Below are 24,210 nucleotides of genomic sequence, written 5' to 3'. Positions count from 1 at the left end.
AAAAAACTGTGTTCGATTTCAACTTGACTACACACACAGAAAACAAAAACTAATATGTTTTTATTCTTTTATACCACATGTTTATGACTAAATATGCCAGGCTTACTGACACTTTTGTTACATTAGGTTTTACATACACTTATTGGAAGGAACATATTGGTGTTGTTCCATTCGGGGATAATGGAAAGGATGTGGATTAACGAATATTTGTTTTTTTAACACATATTGGAAGTAAGTTTCATATATATCAAAATAAACAAATCAAAAGAAAAGATCAAAAAAATTTGTATATACGAGATATATGTATACATACATATATTAATATTTATATTAATATTAGTGTAAATTAATTCATAACTAAAGTCCAAAAATAAATATTTCTACTACAATCATCGGTTTTAATTAAATACAAAATCATGGAATACGTTATAACAAAAAAAGAAAAAAAAAGTTTGTTAAAACCGAACAACAAAAAGAGCGTATACAAAGAATATGAAAATATTTTCATAAAATTCATCTACAGTTTTTTTTTTTGTTTGTTTAAAAATACATTAATAACATTTGGAATCAAAGAGTTTTCGTTTTTTCATTTGTTTCATTAGTACTTTATCTCAATCTGAGTTTTGTGAGAGTTGGTTAGAGATCGATTACTCTATTTTCTTGCCCGATGGCTCTGATGATGGCTTTTTATTACGCTTCTCCTGGCGTTCACGTACATCGACAGCAGCCAAATCCTGGCCAGCCACATAAGCATGCATCACTGAGATCAATGCCTTCAATACCGCAAAGGGTCCACTAAGGAAGGCTAAAATTTTAAACAACGATGCTCCAAGTACTGCAGAAAAAAGAAAAGAACAGTTAAGTTATTGCAAGATTAATCCTAAGATAATTAACTAACTGCAACTACATACTCAGTGGACCATAGGTGAAATGCAATAGATATAAGCACACGTAGAACAATTCGTTGGCACAGCACATGAAGGTCAAAACATCCTTTTGATAATAAATGCGCATCACAAAATTATCATTGACTTTGTGGGAAGTGCGGCCGACAACAACGCTCCTAAAAATAAATTATAAAATGAATTTTAAAACTGAATAATTAACATTTGCAATACTTACGTTTGCATATAAAGCCAATGGCAAGCCACATCAATGGCTATAGAAAGCTGGAACCAGAACATGTAGTTGGGATAAAAATATGACAGGGTGACCAGTAATCCTGTCGTGCCACAACGATCCGTCAACTGATCCAACATAGCACCAAAGCGAGTGCCTGCAATCCAAGAGAAATAAGAATATAAAGTACTTAAGTATGTATAATTAGTTATCAACAATTCCGCTTCAGTTCGAGGTCTTAAAAATTTTTAATAAATTCACTTGAACTTTTGTTTTTCCTACTCAATTTTTTTTAAAATTCCTAATTAAATGCAAATTTTTTGCTACGAATCAACAGGTTTTTTTGCTCTCCATTAAAATTCAAAGGTAATTTAGATAGCTACACTCGCGATACAAGCGAATGTCTATATCAAGCTATCTATATAAGCAAAGTAAATCCGAAACGTATAAATTAAGACATCAAAAATTATATACACACCTCAAAGAAACAACATTGGCATTATGTATATACTTTATAGTTACATGCATATGTACATATATCCTAAAACCCCACCATCTTTATAAAAAAAAATCTTATCGCAAGACCAAATATTGAAAATAATTTCCATTTATAGACACCAAAGTCTTTCTATACATGAACTATGCCGACTCTTTATCGTGTGTCATCCTAGTTAGCTATGTATATACATATATGTATATATGTACATATATTTAGATATGGTTTTAACTTCTCGACTACCTATTGGTTGCCGTCACAAAATACCATATTTCGAGTGACGTGTGGGTCTTGTCATCATTATTCACTCTTTACAGTGTTTACTCACTTTGATTGAATGCCCTGGCGGCATGTCCATCAACGGCATCCAGCAAGGCGCTGATTATATAACACCAACCGGCAATTACATAGTTTGTCGACATGAACCAAAACGCAATAAGGGCCAATACAATCCGGGCGTAACCTGCGTGGAAAAGCATAAAGGGCAACAATAATATTAACAGCACAAAAAAGTATGAATGGTAAACAGAAACCAATGAAGGTGGTGGAGGAAGGGGGCGCAATCAATATATGTACATATAATGCTAGCGTTAAGGGGGAAAGAGGCTTGGTCGCACCTGGCATTTTACAGGTTGCAGTTACACTAATTCAATTAGCCTATTCTGTGTGTTTGTATGTATATTCAAATTAATGATATTCATTATCATTTTTGTTTACTCAAAACAATGCAAGTAAATGGAATAATAGCAACAACGACAGAAACATGAGCAGTTACTCACCGATTATGTTTGGCACAAAAATAAAAACATTATCATGCTCAGCAAGGGCCATGTTGTTGTTAAAATTTTTGGCCTCTTAGTTCCTTGTTGCTAATTTTTTATTTATGTTTTATTGCGCTTCTCGGCAAAAATGTATCTGCTGCCACTTTTTGCGTTCTATTTGTCGATAATCTCTATAGCGATGACGAAATAATCGATGTCACTATCGATACCATCAGAGGTGAACAACAAATGGCTTAAATAAAAGAAGAGTTTAAATGTTTATTCCTTAAATACTTGCTACTAGTTGTGTTGAAAAACATCATTCTAAAAACATTTCCTTTGTAGTCGTAAAAACAATCCAATTAAATATTTTGTGACGTCACTGCCCAAAACAAAATAACTGAATTTTGCCTATGTGAAAAAAAAAAAAAGAAGTGTGGCCACCTCTGCAAAACACATATCTGGCAACATTGTTTAACACGTGCGGTTTTGGATGCAGATTCGAAATCTAAACTCAAAACCAAAATATGGACACCGGCGAGGGTAAAAAATTAAATAATTTTTGAGTGTAGTTTGACTATAGTTTATCTTCTCTACCAGAACTTAAAGCCTGGCTGACAGATAAGGAAAAGACGTTTTCACAGCGTGTGGATTTTGCTCTAAAGGTTTGGCAATCCGTGGATTTTTCGTATCCCAGCAAATATGAAATCGTTGTAAAATGGTTGGCCAAGTCATTAAAGGGAAAACAGGATGTGCCCGTGGAACAATTGCAACAGTTGTACGCATTGCGCTCGCAGCCGGGCCTGGTCAGCGTGGACAGCAAATGTCAGCTTATGGAGGTCATAATCAAGAAGATGTTTCTCGAATTAAGTGATGGTCAAATCACATTAATTGACTTGAAGCTAATCGAAAGACTTATCAATTCAGACCTGAACCAAGATGCTTTGCGAGCTAATAGTCAAGTGCTGATGATGGCCTATGGCATTCTCTTTCAATGCTATCAGAAATATGCGTTGGATCTGAAACCACAGCAAACCGGTCATGAACACCACGGAGAATACATTGCGGAGCATTTGAAGCAGCTTAGAGAATACGCCCAGCGTGCCCAGAGGCATAAGAATCACCATTTAGCCTATGATCAATGGGTTATTAAGCCACTAGTGGAATTATTGCTACACCTGAAGCTGCAGGTAACATTTTTCGAGGATCTGTCCGCTGTGGAGAAACAATACACTGAACCTTTGGAAGAAAAGGAGCGGATAGAACGTCTTGGACAGCAGGACATACCCTTACATGTCCGCCTTTATTGCCTGGAAGCAGCAATTTACAATCATCGCTATGAATTTTCCGTATTGTCGGAAATACTTAACTTTGCACTGGCCACAAAAGGAATAGACAGGCCAGATGAGTCTCTGGCCTTGGCAGCCCACGCCCTTGATTCGCTTCGTCGTCATGGCATTTCAATAGATTTTAAACAAAAGAAAACTACACCATTTAATTTTATAGCCACACAATTGCTGCAGTTCGTCCGCCTCTACAAAGAGAGCCATCTTAAGCAGGTACTAAGGCTTGTTTGCTCGGCCCTTCAGTTCAATCCCTTGCTGGTTGAGGATAATGTTTATCAAATAACTATTTGGCTAATGACCACAATTAAACAAGACACAGAGGAGGAACAATTGTATTCGGAGTATCTGGTCCAGCTGATGAACATAATCCGACGTCTTAGTCGAGCGGAACGCTTCATTATGCAGTTACTGAAAACGCTTAAGGAATGGCTTAGCAAATACCCACTTTCCGTGGCAGTTGGAACTGAAAGCAATTCAAAAAAGAGGAAACTTGACTTGGATAACTCCACTATCACGACGACAACCAGTGACAGCAATGCATTTCTGAAACTAATCTTTGAGAAATCTGTACCGTTATATATTCAAACCCGCCATGATCCATTCCAGCAATTGAATCAAACGTGGCCCAGTCAATCGGCTGGAGCAGCTTTCACCAAATTAATAAGTCAACTGATGACCAAACCTTCACTTGTCATTTGGAAGACCCTGCTTCATTCCTTTGGTGAACTGTTAGCCGACGATTCAGACTCTTTGGTTTTGCCCGAGAATTTGGACTTTGCACGTGAACTGCATGCAGCCCTCTTGTCGCAGTATTTGCTAGGCACACGCCTAGCTGAGCAAGTGCATCATCATCAGTTGGAAATCGAACAGCAACTTGATCACACTGGCGGAGTATTGAAACAATTTGGTCTCTGCTTATTAGCCCAGGAGCATAACCGCCGGCAGATGAACGCCTTTCTAGAGTGCACTGAGCGGGCTAGTGCACTGGAATTGCTCGTGGCCCACTATTGGCCAGATGGTCTTAAACTCACCGAACGTCCAATGAATTTACATGGCTTCCTGTCGCACGCCGAATGGACACTGATCCAACAGAGGGTCCACAACTTTGGTAAGAGCTCGTGCCGTCAACGCCTTCAGCGTCTCGAACTCCAATTGGCAGAGAGCAAATGGTTGCAAGGGTCCAGCTCTGATGCTTGTTCAGATGACCTGGCCCAGTTGGTAAAGCCCCAACAGCTCAAGAGACTCTCGCTACAGCAAAAGCAATTACGTATACCCATGGATGAGGAAGAGTATGTGGCAGATGCCGAATGCCTAGAGCTTCATTGTATACATCTAATTCAGAAGTTTGTAGCCGAAGCAAAGGAATTAAAAAAGTCAAAAGGATCATTGCTGATCAAATTGAAATTGGACGAGGGGGATACCTCCTGGTCGACTGCAATTAGGGAGCAGCATAAGAAGGAATTTCAACTGCCATCTGCCTTGGAATTGGTAGCCACACTGCAAAAGCTGCCACTCAACCAACTAGGCACAACTTTAAAGTTTCGCATTTGGTTAATACTGTTTGCCCTCCACTGTGATCTCTCTGCAGATATTGGAAATCAAACAGAAGCTGCCAATCATGTCTTAGAGCAACTAATTGGTAAGTTTCTTCCGGATACAAAAATCTTTACAAATGAATCTTATGCATCTTATTTATAGATATGATGCACTTTGGTCAACCGTTGCCTATTTTCACTCACTTTCCATTGATCAGCGAAATGCTGAATATGGTCACCACATCCACGACGATTGGCTGGAAATTCTACGAGTCGCTATTTTCACGCTGCATACGTCGTCAAGCTCCTGGTAGCGAGAACTTTTTAAAAAGCTGTATTGAGTACCTGCAGGAGCAAATGTCAGCCACTGGTAAAAAATTGCCCACGGAGCAATGCCGTTTGCTTTTACTGGCCATAGAGACACTGTCGGGGGCAACTGGAGCACAAGGACGTCGTTTACAGCAGCGTCAATTGCAGCCTCTATTAGAGATATATGGCCAAATGGTGAATCACAAATTTCGATCCACTCGTAAAGATGCTTTAGCATATAAAGAATTTGTGGACTTAACCTTGGGAGGATATGCCATCTATGTAACTAGCTGCATTAATCGCAAGCCAGAGGCAGAGTCAAAGGACGACGAAATTATCGATGACAATTTTCGTCGCATTTGTAAGATTTACATAGGCCATTCGGTTAACTATCGTAATGCCCATGCCATACGTCTGCTTAATGTGGCCCTAAGTCATCGACAGCGACTTCATCTCGATTCGGATGAGATTGAGTTCGTATTGAGCAGCTATTGGCGACAACTCAATGACGATATTAACTCTATGCAGAATGTCAAGGAAGACATCATACAAAATTTAGAGCCAGCAATTAAGTTAATTATTGGCTATAAGACCAACGAAGATTTTTTTCTACTCCTAAAACATCTCTCCAGTCAGATGAATGACAACGGGCTAACAACAGGAACAACGAATCTTTCCAATGTCCTAACATTAATGGGACTCTTTGCCAAATGCTCGCTGAGCAACATTAAAGGAGCGGTAAAGTAGCAAGATATAGTTTGGTATTTCTATTGCTAATAATATCAATTTTTTCTCCCAGATGCTAAACGAACATTTTGAATTGATATGTGTAAGTGCATCTCTTCGCCTGCCAGTGCCTTCGGATGGTTTATATGCTCGCCAAATGTTACTTCTTTTGGAAGCCCAACGCTCTTTGTCCAGCAATCGAACTGTTCCCCTAACTGGCGAAACCCTTGATTGCCTCTTGGGCACAATGTTGGATGTAAATATTAAACGGTATCTCAACGCTGGTGGCAATTGGTCAGATTTCGTACAACTATTCTCGTCCATCACGGATAATTTAATGGTTCTGTTACGCCAGCATAATGCATTAATGTCAGATCGAGCTGCCCAAATGACAGCACTGTGTCAGGATCTGGTTCAGGCCATTGTCTGTTATCGGTGCGAACGCAAACAGGCTCACGATCTTAGTGAAACGGAATTAGATGGTCTGGGGGAGTTGGGCTTAAAATTGGCCTCAGTGATGGCCACGATGGCCACAAGTCAAGGCTTGGCTGTGAAACGTGTGGCGCCATTCCTGTTGATTTTCACCATTAAACAGATGGTTGCCACCGAAAGACCGACCACTCTATTTGAAAAGGTTTATATCTCTCGTTATCTTTTTATAAAAATGTGTTCCATCTCATCTCTTTATATCTTATTTATCCGACAGGTCAAAGTGCACGTTGTAAGAATTTGCCATGAGTTGATTGGCCTCTGTGATCATCGTTCGGGACACTTTATCCTACGTGCTAGCAGTGAAGCTGGTGCTCGGATGTACGAAAGTCTTGTAAAGGACCATCAGAAATATCACAAATTCCGTGGCAAAGTGTAGACACAGTTTTAAGTTCTTTTTATGTTTATAAATATATTATTTGCTCTTTTTGTTTAGAAAAAAAATAATAAATATTATTGCCTTATAGTTATAAATTTGTACTTTCGCGCTATGCGGCCTTCTAATTTAACGGCAAAACATTTGGCAACGCTCGCACAATGGATCATCCGCCTCCTCTTGTGGTTGACTGCCACTGCAAATAGTGTACAAGCCAAATATATGCATGTATTTCGGGGGCTACAATTTAGAATTCATTCATTTACTTACAACAACATAACACAAGTACGGCACACAAATTGACCACACTCCGCACAGGAGTAACCGCATTCTTCACACAAATCCATTGAACAATTGCAGCACTTATCATGTATCAATGTTTGACGTTGACAGCAGCGCGACTTGCGTCGCTCCAGATTCGGATTGGCTGCATCGGGATGAAGATCCCGCAAATGTATGATACCATTTCCCAGCAATTGATAGTGTTCGTGTAACGATGCAGCAGTAGCTCGAGGAACCGTTGCACCAGTTGGAACCAGAAGAACGTTCGACTGCTGTGGTTTATCTTTGCTGCCAGCGGCAGAAGCACTGAATAGCATTTGTGTTGTTTTCTCTGCAAAGGGGGAAAAAAATATACATATGTACATAAATTCGTTACACAGTCCTCCTTTATTTTTGGCGCCCAAAAAAAATATACTGTTTGTTCTTACCATGGACTGCTTTCATCTTGGAGGCATCACGCATATCGGATATCTTTTGGCTAACCCAGACCTTCATCTGGGTTATATTATTGTTGTTATCCTCATCCTCGGAACGGGCGCGTTTTAATGTTTTGCCCTCCATTTTAGTTTTGAAATTAGTTGAAAACTTCCCACTTCAGATTTTTACATACTTTGCTATTGGTCGACAGTGTTGCAAAACATTAACGATAAGTCGAAGCGGGACATTATAGAGCACTATTTCAGAAACTACAGTGTAGACTTAATACAACGAAACTAGGGTATTTGAGTTTTGTAATAGTGAGGACAGCGCGAAATTCAAAAACAGTTCCAACCTTTTTTTTTTGGTTTATATTTTTCCCCATTTCAAATGTTGTTGCAATTTTATGTTATTTCTTAGAATTTTATATTAAGGACCGAAACGGAAATAAAGTTTTTCTTTTGATTAAATGGGCCTTTGCGTTCGTACCTGAGCGAACTTTTAAGCAAAGAACATTTGGCAACGCTCGCACAATGGTTCTTCAGCCTCTTCCTGGGGTCCGTTGCCACTGAAATACAGATGAAACAATAAATAATACAATCATTTGAGTTGGCAAGACTTTTACTCACAACATCAGGACACAAAAGCGGCAAATAAACTGAGCACATTCTACACAGGAGTATCCGCATTCTTCGCACAATTCCATGTCACAATTGGCGCAAGTATCATGAATCAGGGTATGACGTTGACAGCAGCTGGACTTGCGGCGCTCCAGATTCGGATTGACTGCATCGGGATGAAGATCCCGCAAATGTATAATACCATTTCCCAGCAATTGATAGTGTTCGTGTAACGATGCAGCAGTAGCTTCAGGAACCGTTGCACCAGCGGCAGCAGCACTGAATAGCATTGTGACCTTCATCTGGGTTACATTATTGTTGTTATCCTCATCCTCGGAACGGTCAGGTTTTAATGTTTTGCCCTCCATTATAGTTTTGAAATTAGTTGAAATCTTCCCACTTCAGCTTTTTACATACTTTGCTATTGGCCGACAGTGTTGCAAAACATTAACGATAAGTCGAAGCGGGACATTATACAGCACTATTTCAGAAACTACAGTGTTTTAGTTTTGTAATAGTGAGGACAGCGCGAAATTCAAAAACAGTTCCAACCTTTTTTTTTGTGTTTATATTTTTCCCCATTTCAAATGTTGTTTCAATTGTATGTTATTTTTTTAGAATTTTATATTAAGGACCGAAACGGAAATAAAGTTTTCTTTTGATTAAAAGGGCCTTTGTGTTTACGAGCGAACTTTTAAGCAAAGAAATTTGGCAACCCATGCGTCACCTCTTCCTGGGGTCCGTTGCCACTGAAACACAGATGAAACAATAAATAATACAATCATTTGAGTTGGCAAGAATTTTACTCACAACATCAGGACACAAAAGCGGCAAATAAACTGAGCACATTCTACACAGGAGTATCCGCATTCTTCGCACAATTCCATGTCACAATTGGCGCAAGTATCATGAATCAGGGTATGAAGTTGACAGCAGCTGGACTTGCGGCGCTCCAGATTCGGATTGACTGCATCGGGATGAAGATCCCGCAAATGTATAATACCATTTCCCAGCAATTGATAGTGTTCGTGTAACGATGCAGCAGTAGCTCCAGGAACCGTTGCACCAGTTGGAACCAGAAGAACGTTCGACTGCTGTGGTTTATCTTTGCTGCCAGCGGCAGAAGCACTGAATAGCATTTGTGTTGTTTTCTCTGCAAAGGGGGAAAAAAATATACATATGTACATAAATTCGTTACACAGTCCTCCTTTATTTTTGGCGCCCAAAAAAAATATACTGTTTGTTCTTACCATGGACTGCTTTCATCTTGGAGGCATCACGCATATCGGATATCTTTTGGCTAACCCAGACCTTCATCTGGGTTATATTATTGTTGTTATCCTCATCCTCGGAACGGGCACGTTTTAATGTTTTGCCCTCCATTATAGTTTTGAAATTAGTTGAAAACTTCCCACTTCAGCTTTTTACATACTTTGCTATTGGTCGACAGTGTTGCAAAACATTAACGATAAGTCGAAGCGGGACATTATACAGCACTATTTCAGAAACTACAGTGTTTTAGTTTTGTAATAGTGAGGACAGCGCGAAATTCAAAAACAGTTCCAACCTTTTTTTTGTTGTGTGTTTATATTTTTCCCCATTTCAAATGTTGTTGCAATTTTATGTTATTTTTTTAGAATTTTATATTAAGGACCGAAACGGAAATAAAGTTTTTCTTTTGATTAAAAGGGCCTTTGTGTTCGTACCTGAGCGAACTTTTAAGCAAAGAACATTTGGCAACGCTCGCACAATGGTTCTTCAGCCTCTTCCTGGGGTCCGTTGCCACTGAAATACAGATGAAACAATAAATAATACAATCATTTGAGTTGGCAAGACTTTTACTCACAACATCAGGACACAAAAGCGGCAAATAAACTGAGCACATTCTACACAGGAGTATCCGCATTCTTCGCACAATTCCATGTCACAATTGGCGCAAGTATCATGAATCAGGGTATGACGTTGACAGCAGCTGGACTTGCGGCGCTCCAGATTTGGTATGTGGTTGTCTACATCAGGATGAATGCCACGCAAATGGATGCTTCCATTGCCTAGCAATTGATAATGATCGCACAATGATGGTGTACCTGGAGTTGTTATAGATGCGGCTGATGCCGCATTTGTCGGAATAGAATTTGTTGGTACAACATTTGATGCTATAGCAATTGTTGTTCCAGCATTTGTGTTTCCGTTTCCGTTTGTGTTTGCCGTATTCAAATTTTGCATTGGCGCTGGAGATCCATTAGCGACTTGAAGATCAGACATAATTATCCGATCAAACCAGACCAAACCATTTGATATATTATTCTCAGAGAGCGAGCGTTTCAAAGTTCCGCGCTTCATTGGATTTGCGTATTTTATTTTGGAAATTTGGAATTTTGTCAACGGTCTTTAAATAATTCTCCTATATTTCACCCGATTCCCCAGAGATCTTTATTATGTAGTATTGCGAATCGTTTTATATGCTTTCACTCCGCAGCGTTAAAATGGCAGTGCGCTGCCAAGCTGCAAAAGTTTAAATGATTATGATAAAATTATTATCGTTTTTGTTTTCAACATCTTACCCACAATAAATGCACCTTGCAAATCTTCCTGTGACTACTGAGCTTCTGGTATATATAATTGATTGGTGGTGATGCAATTGTCTGCACAATATCAATTTTGACTAAAAAAAATTGTTCCGGTCCCGTTAGATTAGTAATAGTATTTAGCGAGCGCGTTTATTTGTTTTGTTTCCTTTTGATAATTGTTGGACTTTTCTATACATTCGTGTTTTTTAAGGGAAAATCTAAAAATTTACAAAATCGAAATGAACGTGAACTAAAATCGAAATCAACTGAAACGAATCCAACTGAATTCAAAGCAACTAAACTAAACGAAAGGCATGAACATACCAGCCTACTAAATTTATCAAAGTAACAATTTTTCAAAAAAATCCTTATATGTACACATAGCAAACGAAGAATATGTCACACTGAATAATACAATTGGCTTACGTTTGATTAAGGTTGGCTAATTGGATTCTATTTGTCCTCACGCCCTTTAGTTGAGTTTTTGGACTCTTGTGTATTTGAAGATAAATTTGACGATTTCTCAAGGTTCGGGATCTTAGTGTCGCGACGCCTTTTACGTACAATATTTGTATTGTTAATGCTAATCTTACTAAAATTAATTTCTATTTCCATGCAACTAAGCCTCTCGTCCTTACTATTTTTATTTGAGTTACTTTGTTCCGTATTAGCCGATTTTTTTCTTTAGATATAAATTCGATTGAGTGGCCAATGCAGCGGCCTCCTGTATCTCCCGCTTGGCATTAGAGCGTTTTTCGGCAGCAGCCTCACGCTCTTTGCGTATGATGGCCAATCTGGCCAAATCAGCCTCGACCTGGCTTGTCTGTAACTCCTTCCGGTCACGGGCTCGTTCACGCTCACAGCGCCTAAGCTCGGGCAATTGGTCTTCGTCAAGACGTTCTGGTAGTTCGTTAAGTTTCTGTGAAGCTGTCCTCCTTAAGGCATTTGGATTACCCGGACGATTCGGATTGGATATTTCAATTAGGCTATGTACACCGTTGTTGATTGCACGGAAGACTTGCATTTTTTTAAATATATATCCCGATTCATTTCACGAGTTCGTAAATTCTCCGAGCTACTGGATTTTTTATTGTTATCGTCGGTTTTCGGTTTAACTCCGCCGACTTGAGCTCGAGCCATTCTTAGGCTCTCGTCCAGATCCTGCTGCAGTTGATCCGCTGGCGTAAACTGCCGAGATCGTCCTTTATGATTTGCACATCGTCCTCTTGGCATTTTCCTTTTTTAAATTCAGTTGGTCTTTTTCGCTTTGTTAATTTTCATTAAACCCGAATGCGACTTGCTTTATCGACTTGGTCTGAATCAAAAGTGAAAAATATAATACCTTTAACTAAGTCCAATGACAGATGGGCAAGTCAAAAAACCAGAGTTTCTAAAAGCCTCAGATGTCTCGATAACCAAAAGTAGAATTTTAAGTTCGAATTTTAATAACAGAATTACCAATTTCCCAACACTAGTCTTCTAAAAAAATTATGATTTTGGAAATAAATCTTAGAAATAACTTTTATTTTTGATTATTATTTGTTAATGATACATTACTGATTAGTTAAAATTTGATAAATATTTTTGGAAATACTATAACTAAATTTATACGACTGCATCTGAGAAGAGGTAATTTCGGCGATTCTCTTAATTTTTTATATCGAATCGCCTATTTCGCTCAATTTTGGGAGAACATTTTTTTTCTTATTTTATTCATATAAACAATGCAATTCCATAACAATTCAATTATTTTTAATTTTTTTTTTTTAAATCAAAAATAAGAATTCACACTGTGGGTTATTATTTTTTTAAACATTTCAATATCCTCTTATCTTATTTTAGAGAAAATTGAGGAACAATTTATGTAAACTTTTTTTCACTTTCATGATGTGCACAATATTATGAAATTAAATTACATATATACTTTAAGTTCATGCTCACATTTGTGGTGTGTTCCCGTTTAGCCTTATTTGTCCGAAATGTAGCTAAATCGTCAGCACTGAGCACTCAAAATGTAAACATACTATCGATGGTCCCATCGATGGATTTCCCAACACTAGTCAGTGTAGTTTTTATGTTCAAGACGAGTGGTCGTGCGTTTCGGGGTCTTATTATTTTTATAATAAATTAAGCATTATTTTTTTCGTTGTTGTTTGTTTTCTTTTATCCGACGCGCTTTAATGCTTCTTTGGCTCACCCATCACAGCAAAAATTTGTTTGTTAAATTAGCAAGAAATAGAGAGTGAGAGCAAGTGAAATTGCTCTTAGTGAGAAAATTGAAAATGGAAAATGGCAATGAAAAACAACAAATACAAAAGAGATGAAAAGTGAACAGAAAAAAGTGTACGAAAAATGAAAAATAATCATAATAATGACTTGACAATCAACCCCTTAAGAAACCAACCAGAATCAGTATTTAATTAAAATAAAAAAATAAAAAAAAAACGCGTGAGAATTGGATAGAATTTTCTTTTGTTTTTTTTTTTTCTTGTTTAAGTGTGGAGTGGGCGCTCAACAACAACTCTCTGACAAGCCGCACAACACATCAAATTGAAAATAAGAAATATCCCCCAGTATAATCAACACATAGACATCCAAATGGATAAAAAAGTATTCCTGCTGTTGTTTGGTTTCCTTTTATATCTGAGCTCGTCACTGGGCCAGATTGTGGGTAACAATTCCAGCTCCTCGTCACCCCGTCCGCCGCCGCCACCACCTCGTGTGAAGCTCAACAAATGCTGCCATTTGGGCGAATATCTAAATGTGACCACCCAATCCTGTATAGCGGGCTCCTCAGAGCTTTGGGTGCCATTGGTTTATCTAATACAACAGCAACGTTTCTTCGAGCCCACGGGAGCCAGTCCACGTTTTATGAAATTTTTACCAAACAAACGCCCCAATTGCTCCCGATCCGCTCTTGAAGGGGAAGAAGGCGTCGTCAATCCAGAGGATCTCGTGGAGATCTTTAGCAGTCGTCAGGCCAATGTCATGATATTTCCCAATGGCACGTTATATGTGCGAGAACGTGTTTTGCTGGTTGAGCCTAGCAACTATTGTGTGGATCGTGATGTGGCCTTGGTTTGCCGCCTGCAGCCTAATCCCGTCCAGAATCAAGTGCAGAATGTGGCAACGGGGAGTGGTGCCTCTCCTGGTCCTTCCTTTGCTCCTTCGCCCTTGCGCCTACGGAAATGCTGTGGCAAATGGGGAAATTATGATGCAAACCTAAAGAAATGCAATGTAAACACAAGTCCCGGTGATGGCCAACTGAAATTGAGTCCACAGCTGGAGATTGGCAGCTATCAGACAACTTATGGTCTACCAGAGTGTTCAAATGGCGGTGGCTATGCCATAGCCGGTGACTGGGCAGAGGCACAATTAAATCATAGCTCAGGTTCCATACGCCTGCAGCATACAAATTTAACGGCCCAGGAATATTGTCTAGAACACACCCAAGGACGAGAGGACGAAGTGAAAATTATAGCCTGCACTAGGCATTTCACATTAGTCGCCGATTCAGCCGATTTGTCCAGGGATCACGACGTAATCACATCGTCCGGAAAACATCTGCAACAGGCTGTCATTACGGGTGGACTGCTGGTCTCGGTCGTCTTTTTGGCTGCCACTCTGGTAGCTGGCTATATGTTGCCCGCTGTACATCATGCCCTCCACTGGAGATGCCAGATCTATTACATCTTTTGCCTGCTGGTGGGCAAGATTCTGCTGGCCATTGAGGAATTAAATACGTCGGTGGAACTGGGTTCGCCCACCTGCCTAATGCTGGCAGTAGGAATACAATTCTTTTTCCTTTCGGCCTTTTTTTGGCTAAATACCATGTGCTTTAACATCTGGTGGACTTTTCGTGACTTCCGTCCCAGTTCGCTTGAACGAAATCAGGAAGCACTACGTCTGCGTCTTTACTCGGTTTATGCATGGGGTGTGCCCTTATTGATATGCTCCATAGCCGTTTGTGTCGACCAATTAGTTGTGCCATCGGAGACGGCACTGAGACCAGGATTTGGCCAACACTATTGTTGGTTCGATAAGCAATCGCTGCCCATATTAGCCTATTTCTTCGGGCCTATCGGCTTGCTTCTTTGCGCTAATATAGTGCTCTTTATCTCAACGACTCATCAATTGACCTGCGGATTGTGGAAACGTGACGATGTTAAATCATCATCGGAGAAATCGGCTTTGGTTAAAGTCTGCCTCAAGCTTGTTGTCGTCATGGGCGTCACATGGATAGCGGATCTAATATCCTGGATAGTGGGTGGACCAGATTCAGCCTGGTTAATCACCGATTTGATCAATGCCCTACAAGGAGTATTTATATTCATTGTGGTCGGTTGCCAGCCGCAGGTGTGGACCGCCTGCCGACGCATTTGTTGCCCACGTCTTCGACATGATATCACCAATACCACCAATGGCGTCCAGCATTCGAGCAGCTCACAAGGATTACCCTCAATGGTCGGTGGCTATGGCACTGAATTTACCCAGAATACGTCAATGAATCAAACCACCATGCCGAGTTCCAATGCTAGTCCCCCACCATCAATTGAGGAATATAAAGGAGGTGCGGGTGATGGTGTTGATGGAAGAGATAGCACCAATGTAACGATGGACGGTCCAATCAAAAAGATACCAATGGAAACTGTTTGCTAAAAGGTAAGTGAACTCTGATAACAGGTTCCAAATGATAACAAGATAAGCCCTCCTCCCTTTCAACGCCTCCCCACACTAATAGTTGATGTGAGACGTAGAGGTGGAGAAGCCCCTCGGTTCTTATCACCAAATTAAACAATGATATTCTATGTTAGTTCAGCCAAAGTTTGTAATGAGCCTTGGCCATGGATGGATCCAGGGGGGCGTAGTGGGAAGACTTTTCAAAAATCACTATGTTCCGCTATACATTTGTACCTCGCCCTAATTCTGGGCTGGGCTCAACGTCCTGCTTATGGACCACTCTATGTTTGCTTATCAGAACTTGCTCATTCACAACAAAAAAGTTGTAACAGGATGGGGGACCATATTGATGTTGTTGGTTCACTTTACTATTATAATATAGGCTCAATATATGACAGAAAATGATCAGATTTATGGAAATCTGCTAAAATATTGTGTACCTATTATACTTATGTTAAATGAAAAACTTTAAAAAATCGAGCTTTAAAAATTCGAGAAAAAAGGGAAATATGGTAAATTTAAACAGCTAATTATTTTAAAAATGTTTTGACAATTAATGGTTGCAAAGGAAATCAACTTTTATTTTAAAAATTTTGGGTCATTTGTCTCAAAAGAAAGCTTTATTAATTTAACAATTCCAAATTCGTTGTAACCGAAGTTTGTACACTCTTTCGCGTTTGTTTCTTCTCTGATGTAGAATTTTCGCGAAGGAACGACCTACAAACTTAAGATGAAGCAGAGCAGGATATAGCACGATACTTTATCGTATTTTAAATGTACCACATTTAAATGTAGCTATATTAAATAGTTATCCGATTATATGAGTAAAATAATAAACTAGCCCTAATGACAATCGCGTTAAAAGCAAAACAATTGCTTTGACCGAACCAATTTTCGCGCCGATCTCTCGTTTAATTTCTAATAGTGATAAAAATTAGTCAATTAATAGGTAAAATAAACGTCAAATACACATTTTTTAAACAATCGCTTCAAAATAACTAAGAGTATTGATAAATATTCCTGTATTCCGCCGATCATTCCTATGGGAAGCTTTCTGACCACTGTTGCCTTCTATGAGTTGTACATTTCTGACCTTTATGCAAGATAAAAAAAATTTCTATTCTATTCTTCATTTGCTATATTTGGCCAGGACAATTATCTTTGAAAGAGTCTTTACCAAATCTTAATTTCATACATATACATACATATGTACATCTATTGTACAGTTGAAAGAACAAAATACTTTCTCGTATAGTGGGTGAAAGATTTTACAGGACCTTTTTCGGCGCTAAGAATTTCCAACTGAGTTTCAGGGATTGGAAAATTCTCAGAGTGTTTGGTCTTGTCTCTCTCGTTGCATTGTTTTAATTGTTTTACAACCATGCGCCAAGTTTACGATTTCGCGTTTAAGGCACTTGAGAATTTTTGTTGTCGATCATAAAAACTGAAAATGTTAACGGATCGGACGATGAACGGTCAAAGAAACAGATAGAGAGAAAGAAAACGACATCAAGAGAGAGAGAAGGAGAGAGGGGGAAAGACATTCTCTGTTGGTTTTTTTTTTTTTTTGACATTTTCTGTAGATTTCCACATGGCCATAAAATAATAAACGCAACCCTTGACACACACAAACACACACACATAAGACAGAGACATGAAAAATTGAGTTGAAAATTAAACGGACAGCAGCGCCGTCGTCTAGTCACCGATAAAGCAACGGCAAACAAACGGCCTGGCCAACACATTTTCATTTTTTTCCCAAAATATACCCTGTACATTACTTGGAGGTTGTCTGAATACAAATAATGATGAGGCTACATTTTGAAAAACAGGTGGATGTTAATTGACTCCACAAAAAAAAAAGTCCTTTTTGTTTTCATTATATGTATTAATTTTATTTTCAAATCTATTACACATTATGAATGTATTTATATGAATATTTAAAAGATATTTGCGAATGTTCTCTTCGTCATTGCACGTACGTTTATTTACTAAGAAAGACAACGAAATGTACTTACAGTGGAGGTAAGAAATATTAGTTAACAATGTCATTCTTACTAGGACAAGTGATTTGGCTTTCATAATGCACACAATGAATCCTGTGAAAAATTGTAGGTCTAGTAAAACTAGCAATAAGACAAATTTCCAAGAATACGATTGATTGATACTTTAAATCGATTCCAGTCGAATGAGGCAACTTTTGGGAGAACTTTCTTTGTTAGGACCCATTTTGGCCCGCCATTGTGTACAGAGATACATGCTCATAATTTAAGATACAAGGGTATTACGATGTAGTTGTCAACAAAATAAAATGACTTACTAATTAGTCAATTAACCAAGTCTGGTTAGAAACAAGAGTCTCCGACATTAAATTCAGAATTTTCTCTGGTAATCTATATTCAGTGCCATGTAATACATAAACCACTAACCAACTGTGTTGGACCAAGTCGAAAGACATGCATATTGAGGGGGGAAAGGGGATATTGTAGCCTAGGATATCTACAAAACCGAGCTTTCCTTTTTACATATTCGAAAATCTCTATATGTAATCGACGGATTGTCCTTAAGTATCCCTCTACTACAACATCAAATGAAAATTTCGAACTTTCGAACCACCTTAAACAACTTTCAAAGTCAAAAAACTAAGGTGGAAGATGCTGTAAAAAGAATGGTTCGATAACAGTTTACAAGGTTTATTTATGCTTTATGACTAAAATAATAACCTTAACAGGGTATTTTAGAGTTGGCTCTTTTTAGTTTCTGAAGTTTTCGTCACTTCTATCTGGAATCCGTTTTGTGTGTGTCTTTTTAAAACAGATGCTGACGAACTGAGGTTTAGCCCAAAAAACAAAAGAAAACAAAACAAACCAACAGAAAAAACCAAAAAAAAACCCTCCAAAAGAGAAAAAAACGAAACCAAACAATGCCCATGGGCCATTTTTAGTGATTATGTAAGAGCGACAAAAGTGTGTTAACTTTGTTAAACGAACATAATGCTCTCGAAACTGTAATGGGGATAGCACAGTGCAGTGGCTCTCAAACTGTATGCATACGCATGACACGCATCCGCATTGACGCTGGTTGGTCGGCTGGTTGCAATGAAGTTGCAGCTGCTGTGCAATTTCTTTTTGATTTTTTTCCTCTTTTTTTGCTCCATCTCTCTGCTTTATCATCTGCTTCTTCTTGGTCGTTGGCAATAATCCCATGGCAACGTGTCACCGTCACGCTCACCAGACCAGATGGAAAAAATGAAAATTGAAGCTGCATGATGAGACGGACGACTATGATGGAAAAGTGCAGAAGACGGGGAAGAGGGTGTGTCGAATTGAGGGGGGATATATCAACCAAATTACATACAAATGCATTTACACTGACACTCTATCAAAAATATTTGTGTACAGCAACAATTTTAGTATTCTATTATTTAGTATTCTGCATACACAGTTGATGCACTGTATCCATAGGAAAGTGGGCTATCTTTCAAGTAATGTGAGAGATAAGTGCGCGCACACCGCAAAAATGTATGATGTACATACATACATACATATAGCATTTATATCATTTATACGTCATCTTCTTCGGTCTTCTTTCTACATATTTGAAATGAAACTCCATTCTACATGCTCCATCCATATTGAGTATCAGAATGGTCGACTATGAATATTACAAACTGCAACATGAAATCCAACGCCAACGCCAACTGGCTCTGCCCCGCTCCCAGCCACCAAATCTTTTGTACCCCCCATTTATCCTAAGTTTAATATACATATATATAAATATATGTATATTTTTTTAATTGAGTTAATTTTTACGTTCTGCACTTTTTCAAGTTATAATTGCAATGTGGCCCATTTGCATTTTACGCAAGGGGCATTACTTTTTATACCATACACCCATAGGGTGAAATGGTATATTAAAGTCACCAAAATGTATGTAACAGGCAGAAGGAAGCTTCTGCGACCCTATAAAGTATATATATTCTTGATCAGGATGAACAGCCGAGTCGATCTAGCCATGTCCGTCTGTCCGTCCGTCCGTATGAACACGCAGATCTCGGAGACTATAAGAGCTAAAGCCACCAAATTTGGTATGTATACTCGTGTATTATATACATATATAGAGTTAATTGGAATTTCGGCCACGCCCCCTTACGCCCCCAGGAATCACATAAAACTATTTTTCTTAAAAAGTATAACAGCTTGAGACATCAAATTTAGTTTGTATACCCGTTTAGTTAGCGCGCAGAAATTAATTGTTCAAACTTTTTGCCACGCCCCCTTACGCCCCCAGAAATCTCATAAAACTGTTTTTCTTAAAAAGTATAATAGCTAGAGACATCAAATTTGGTATGTGTACTAGCGTAATAGACGCGCAGAAACTGGCTATTTTCAAATTTTGCCACGCCCGCTTCCGCCTCCATAATTTAAAAAAAAACCGATTTCCTCCTGTAGTTTTTTGACTATCGCATTCAAATTCGGCAGACTAATTAATCTTATCTATTTCTACCAAACTACCAAATTTTATTGAAATCGGACTAGAAACATGCTAAATATGCGTATGAACGTATTTTACTAAGCGGTCCACAAGGCCAGAATTGGCCGTTGGCTAGTAGCGGCGCTAGAGTGCTCGTGTGTTCGTAGAGTGAGCGAGATAGCACATACTATGAAACATGTAAAAACAATTTAATAGACATACATTTGGTTTTCAAAATTTGAAATATTTGTTTCACCTGGTGTATGGTATACCCAAGTCGACGAGTCGACTTACTTGCTTCATTTTTTATTATTATTTGCTTATTATATATACCCTGTATCCAATGGAGCGAAAAGGTATATATGTACATAGATATGTACATATGCAAAGGTCTACTGCAAAAAATCTTTAGTCATTACCTTATTTATAAGAGTTATTATTGGAAGGTTTCACTGTTATATTAACAGCTTCGGCGAAGGGGTACAATCGGTTCTTTAAGGGGAATAAAATTTACACCATTTCGTATGGGCAGAAATAGAAGGAACTTTTTCTTTCTTTTTAATAAATTCGTCCCTCTCCGTTTTCTTATAGATTTACTATGAAATAAATACTGCACTGTTATATCCTTATCACAAACCAAAATTTGAATTTACTATTAATAGATCAAGGCAAAAACTAATCCTTTATAACATTACTTACATAGATATGTGCATATGTATGTATGTATCTACATATGTACATACATATGTACATACATACATACATTGATAACAGTTCATGAATTGTAGATGATTCGATATATTGAACTTCTTTTGTGCTGATTATATAACGGGAAAACTTCTTTCTTTCTGGTTAGAGGGAATCTATAAGTCGAATTGGCTTTACGTGTGGAATTTTGTATCTGTTTTTTTTTTATTATTATTATTATTATTTGTGTGCTATTTCGTCTCTGATGTCGTGGAGCATTGTTGTAATTTATTTTTTGCCCTTTTTTCTACATTTTTTGCAGAAAGCTGAGACGATGAGCAGAGGAAGCAGCGGCAACAGCAACAACAACTAATGACTGACAATAAATGCGAAAGTAGAGAAACCTTGCCACTCCCTTCCCAGCTACCGCCACCTTCGTTTCGACCTGCAACAAAAGCAAAGCAGCAGAGCCGCCGCACTTGCGCAATAGCAGCTACAGCAACATCAACAACAACAATAGCAACATTCGAGCAGCTAATTGTATGTGGTGCACATGTGTGTTTGTGTGTGTTTGTATGTCTGTATGTATTTGACAATTGACCAACAGACATTTACCAGTATTTCAACTTAACGGCATAACGGCATCGTAGACAGTGAGAGTAAAAGAGATAGAGGCAGACAGAGCTGTCAGTTCACATTCTAAATATTTAGCAGTATCTAGTGTTGCGAAATACTTAAGCAGAGCTCAACTACCTATTAAAAAATAAATAGAGAAAATAAGAAGAGAAAATAGCAACAATCTAATACACAAAACAAAGAAAATAGTACGATCCAGCAGTAGATTCAGTCACAAGGAATTCATTGTTGAGGCATTGTTATTGTAGTATCTTAAACCAAAACTCTCAAGTGTGAGAAATTCAGCAGCCAGCTAAATACATGCATGTATGTATGTGTGTAGGAATGTATGCGTATGTATGGGTATAAATTAGACTGGTCTTTTATTTTGTGATGTTTTTGTTACTACTATGCAAAGCTAGCGTTTCTTTCTAACTCTGCCAAGAAACTCAATGGTAATGAAGAAAAAAATTTACCTATTTATATGGCTTCACTTCAGATGCGACGATAATTACATATGTACATACATATGTATGTATATACACAAATCGTTCGAACCAAAGGAAACCAGTCTAATATAGCATTAGTACATACATACACAACTACATACATGCACGTGTATGTATAAATGTGTTAAACATTTAAATTTGTTGATTCTGATTTGTATTTGGATTGCATTTTTTTTAGCCAGACGTCATCGTGTCTGTTCGCATGTCTTGCTGTCTGTCTGTTTCAATGTATGGGTATGTGCGCCTGTGTGTGTGTGCTTGTCACCGCTGCTGTTTTCTGTCATTTCGATTGCTCAATAATTTGGGTTTTTTAGTGTATTTTCGAGGAATGCGCGTTTTGTGCGTGTGTTTAATTTAAACAAAATGTTGTTTAGGTTCCCCGTTTTGGTGGCTTAAGTAAACAATTAGAATTTATTTACTTGAAACGCTTTAAACACGCACAATGCAGGTGTAATATCCAGACACACACGCAGACACTTACGCACAGTCTGAGAGACGCAGACAGAGAAAACTTTTAGCAAATTCATCACCATACCATGAGATTAGCTTGTACTGTATTGAACTTAGAGTTTGGCTGGAAAGAACAATGTTAAAAATAATTTTCATTCATTTTCCATGAAGCGCTTTATTAATTTTGCCAATTTTTTATTGACTACGCCCATGCGATTTTATCAACATTTATCATAAAAAGAAAAACAGTTCAACGTAACGACCTGATCAAGGTTAAATTGGACAAAAAGCAGATGCCCAAGAAGAAAAAAAAAAGAAAAAGAACGAGAATAAAGAAATCTTTTTTTCTTTTGATTGTTTGTTAATTAAATAAACGACAGAAACCAAACAACACACAAACACACACACATAGATAGATAAATGTGTTTCAATAGTTCTTTCCCTTCCCGCACCACATCTATGTATTCATAGAATATTCCCACATGTATTTTGTTTATAAAAGAGTACAATTTTCATTTTCCCTATTATAGTTTTCTTTTTTTTTTTCTTCTTCTTCTTTTATATATTTGTAATTAATTTAATGATTTATCTTAAGTTTAGTGCGTTTAACGTATGAATCTGTAGTATTTTTTTAAAAATATTTTTGATAGTACTTCCAAAGTGTTCAGACCAAAAGTTAATTCTCCTAATATACTATACAGATATATACATACATATATCTAAATACATATATATATTTATATATACATATTAATATCTTAATATTTTTGATATACAGATGTACGTATGTTTACGAAGAAATGAACAACGAAAACTACTTGAAATTTTCTATATGTATGTATTTTTGACTGAGGCGTAATGGCAGCGAATATAGTTTATATAACATTTTACTAATTACTAACTGATTATATTGTACATATACCTATATACATACATACATATATATATACATATTAAGTAATTCAGATTATATTTTTAAGAAACTTGTACTCGAACAATTGTAAACCCAATCAACGAATATATTTTTTAAGAATATACAACTAAGAAAAACTAAGATTTGTTTTTAAGATTACCACGATGCTAGTTCTTCCCTTCTGATAGTGATTTGGATTTTAAAGGAAATTACAAAAACAAAAACGAAATATACATACATAAAGTAATATGCATTTTTATAAGGCATATAAATTCTGTCGAGATTTTAACTTATTGCGGCCGCAACAAAAACGAAAAGCGAAAAAAGAAGAATAATGTACCCCATAAAATATTTTTATAGATAAACACAGATCGGGGATATGGGCATGAAAATGCGGAAAACTGGCAATTAAATGAAACTGAAATCGAAACTGAGAACTGAAAAAAAAAACTCGCAGGAAAATGAAAAACACTTGGTGAATTGTTGTGCAGCTGTAGGTACTTACATACATACTACATATGTACATATTATAATAAATGTACTAATGTACTGTGTAGTACATTGAATACAATTTCAAATGTTAATCGACTAATCAAATTGAAAGCAACTACTAAAATTAAACTATTTATACATATGTGTATTTATCAAGTGAGCAATAAAATAGAGAAGCAACAAAATGAACAAAAAACGAAACTCAACTCTTGCTTGTTCCTAAAATTGATTCATCGCTGCCAATGGCGAATCTCACATTAAATTCGTCCAACAAAACGCTGTGATGTGACCCACTTTCCTTCTTAACGTCTCAGTTAAGTGCCTTTGAAAATTGAAAGATTCTAC

At 37.7% G+C, this 24,210-nt stretch overlaps 6 protein-coding genes and 1 pseudogene across 6 annotated transcripts; 2 read left to right on the top strand and 5 right to left on the bottom strand.

Moving 5' to 3' along the window:
- Positions 1 to 16: 16 nt before the first annotated feature.
- Positions 17 to 2,571, bottom strand: Pis (phosphatidylinositol synthase). The gene is made up of 5 exons (XM_068302290.1): positions 2,395 to 2,571; positions 1,944 to 2,078; positions 1,123 to 1,276; positions 912 to 1,063; positions 17 to 835 (listed from the first exon to the last, which is right to left on the bottom strand). Exons 1-5 carry the CDS (start codon positions 2,444 to 2,446, stop codon positions 648 to 650), a joined length of 681 nt encoding a protein of 226 aa, XP_068158391.1. The 5' UTR covers positions 2,447 to 2,571; the 3' UTR covers positions 17 to 647.
- A 250-nt stretch (positions 2,572 to 2,821) lies between these two features.
- On the top strand, positions 2,822 to 7,247 carry LOC137586270 (uncharacterized). The gene is made up of 5 exons (XM_068302286.1): positions 2,822 to 2,919; positions 2,977 to 5,361; positions 5,421 to 6,304; positions 6,366 to 6,926; positions 6,999 to 7,247. Exons 1-5 carry the CDS (start codon positions 2,904 to 2,906, stop codon positions 7,158 to 7,160), a joined length of 4,008 nt encoding a protein of 1,335 aa, XP_068158387.1. The 5' UTR covers positions 2,822 to 2,903; the 3' UTR covers positions 7,161 to 7,247.
- Positions 7,167 to 8,083, bottom strand: LOC137586273 (uncharacterized). Its single transcript, XM_068302291.1, has 3 exons — positions 7,868 to 8,083; positions 7,428 to 7,770; positions 7,167 to 7,353 (listed from the first exon to the last, which is right to left on the bottom strand). Exons 1-3 carry the CDS (start codon positions 7,998 to 8,000, stop codon positions 7,287 to 7,289), a joined length of 543 nt encoding a protein of 180 aa, XP_068158392.1. The 5' UTR covers positions 8,001 to 8,083; the 3' UTR covers positions 7,167 to 7,286.
- A 128-nt stretch (positions 8,084 to 8,211) lies between these two features.
- Positions 8,212 to 9,072, bottom strand: LOC137586224 (uncharacterized). Its single transcript, XM_068302226.1, has 2 exons — positions 8,486 to 9,072; positions 8,212 to 8,424 (listed from the first exon to the last, which is right to left on the bottom strand). Exons 1-2 carry the CDS (start codon positions 8,842 to 8,844, stop codon positions 8,358 to 8,360), a joined length of 426 nt encoding a protein of 141 aa, XP_068158327.1. The 5' UTR covers positions 8,845 to 9,072; the 3' UTR covers positions 8,212 to 8,357.
- Positions 9,073 to 9,170: 98 nt separating this feature from the next.
- On the bottom strand, positions 9,171 to 10,198 carry LOC137586266 (uncharacterized). The gene is made up of 3 exons (XM_068302282.1): positions 9,727 to 10,198; positions 9,287 to 9,629; positions 9,171 to 9,225 (listed from the first exon to the last, which is right to left on the bottom strand). The coding sequence occupies exons 1-3, from the start codon at positions 9,857 to 9,859 to the stop codon at positions 9,171 to 9,173; spliced, it is 531 nt and encodes a 176-aa protein (XP_068158383.1). The 5' UTR covers positions 9,860 to 10,198.
- A 388-nt stretch (positions 10,199 to 10,586) lies between these two features.
- LOC137586207 (28 kDa heat- and acid-stable phosphoprotein-like) lies at positions 10,587 to 12,382 on the bottom strand (annotated as a pseudogene).
- Positions 12,383 to 13,121: 739 nt separating this feature from the next.
- mthl1 (methuselah-like 1) lies at positions 13,122 to 22,761 on the top strand. Its single transcript, XM_068302223.1, has 2 exons — positions 13,122 to 15,708; positions 21,209 to 22,761. Exon 1 carries the CDS (start codon positions 13,645 to 13,647, stop codon positions 15,703 to 15,705), a length of 2,061 nt encoding a protein of 686 aa, XP_068158324.1. The 5' UTR covers positions 13,122 to 13,644; the 3' UTR covers positions 15,706 to 15,708; positions 21,209 to 22,761.
- The last annotated feature ends 1,449 nt before the right edge of the window (positions 22,762 to 24,210 follow it).

Source organism: Drosophila tropicalis, unplaced genomic scaffold, assembly GCF_018151085.1.
Source record: "Drosophila tropicalis isolate 14030-0801.00 unplaced genomic scaffold, ASM1815108v1 contig_952, whole genome shotgun sequence".
NCBI lineage: Eukaryota > Metazoa > Arthropoda > Insecta > Diptera > Drosophilidae > Drosophila > Drosophila tropicalis.
The sequence above is the reverse complement of the archived record's forward strand: the minus strand, read 5'-3'. Positions and strand labels throughout refer to the sequence as shown.

Bases quoted from the DNA above. Each gene is read 5' to 3' on its own strand.
- LOC137586224 (XM_068302226.1), bottom strand. From the start codon at position 8,844: ATGGAGGGCAAAACATTAAAACCTGACCGTTCCGAGGATGAGGATAAC. The intron at 8,425-8,485 runs GTGAGTAAAAGT...TCTGTATTTCAG, and splicing joins CGCTTTTGTGTCCTGATGTT to TGGCAACGGACCCCAGGAAG.
- Pis (XM_068302290.1), bottom strand. From the start codon at position 2,446: ATGGCCCTTGCTGAGCATGATAATGTTTTTATTTTTGTGCCAAACATA. The intron at 1,277-1,943 runs GTGAGTAAACAC...CTTGGATTGCAG, and splicing joins CGCCAGGGCATTCAATCAAA to GCACTCGCTTTGGTGCTATG. The intron at 836-911 runs GTATGTAGTTGC...TTTTTTCTGCAG, and splicing joins TTTCACCTATGGTCCACTGA to TACTTGGAGCATCGTTGTTT.
- mthl1 (XM_068302223.1), top strand. From the start codon at position 13,645: ATGGATAAAAAAGTATTCCTGCTGTTGTTTGGTTTCCTTTTATATCTG.
- LOC137586273 (XM_068302291.1), bottom strand. From the start codon at position 8,000: ATGGAGGGCAAAACATTAAAACGCGCCCGTTCCGAGGATGAGGATAAC. The intron at 7,771-7,867 runs GTAAGAACAAAC...CCCCCTTTGCAG, and splicing joins CAAGATGAAAGCAGTCCATG to AGAAAACAACACAAATGCTA. The intron at 7,354-7,427 runs GTAAGTAAATGA...CACTATTTGCAG, and splicing joins CGTACTTGTGTTATGTTGTT to TGGCAGTCAACCACAAGAGG.
- LOC137586266 (XM_068302282.1), bottom strand. From the start codon at position 9,859: ATGGAGGGCAAAACATTAAAACGTGCCCGTTCCGAGGATGAGGATAAC. The intron at 9,630-9,726 runs GTAAGAACAAAC...CCCCCTTTGCAG, and splicing joins CAAGATGAAAGCAGTCCATG to AGAAAACAACACAAATGCTA. The intron at 9,226-9,286 runs GTGAGTAAAATT...TCTGTGTTTCAG, and splicing joins CGCTTTTGTGTCCTGATGTT to TGGCAACGGACCCCAGGAAG.
- LOC137586270 (XM_068302286.1), top strand. The intron at 6,305-6,365 runs GTAAAGTAGCAA...TTTTTCTCCCAG, and splicing joins TGAGCAACATTAAAGGAGCG to ATGCTAAACGAACATTTTGA. The intron at 6,927-6,998 runs GTTTATATCTCT...TTTATCCGACAG, and splicing joins CGACCACTCTATTTGAAAAG to GTCAAAGTGCACGTTGTAAG.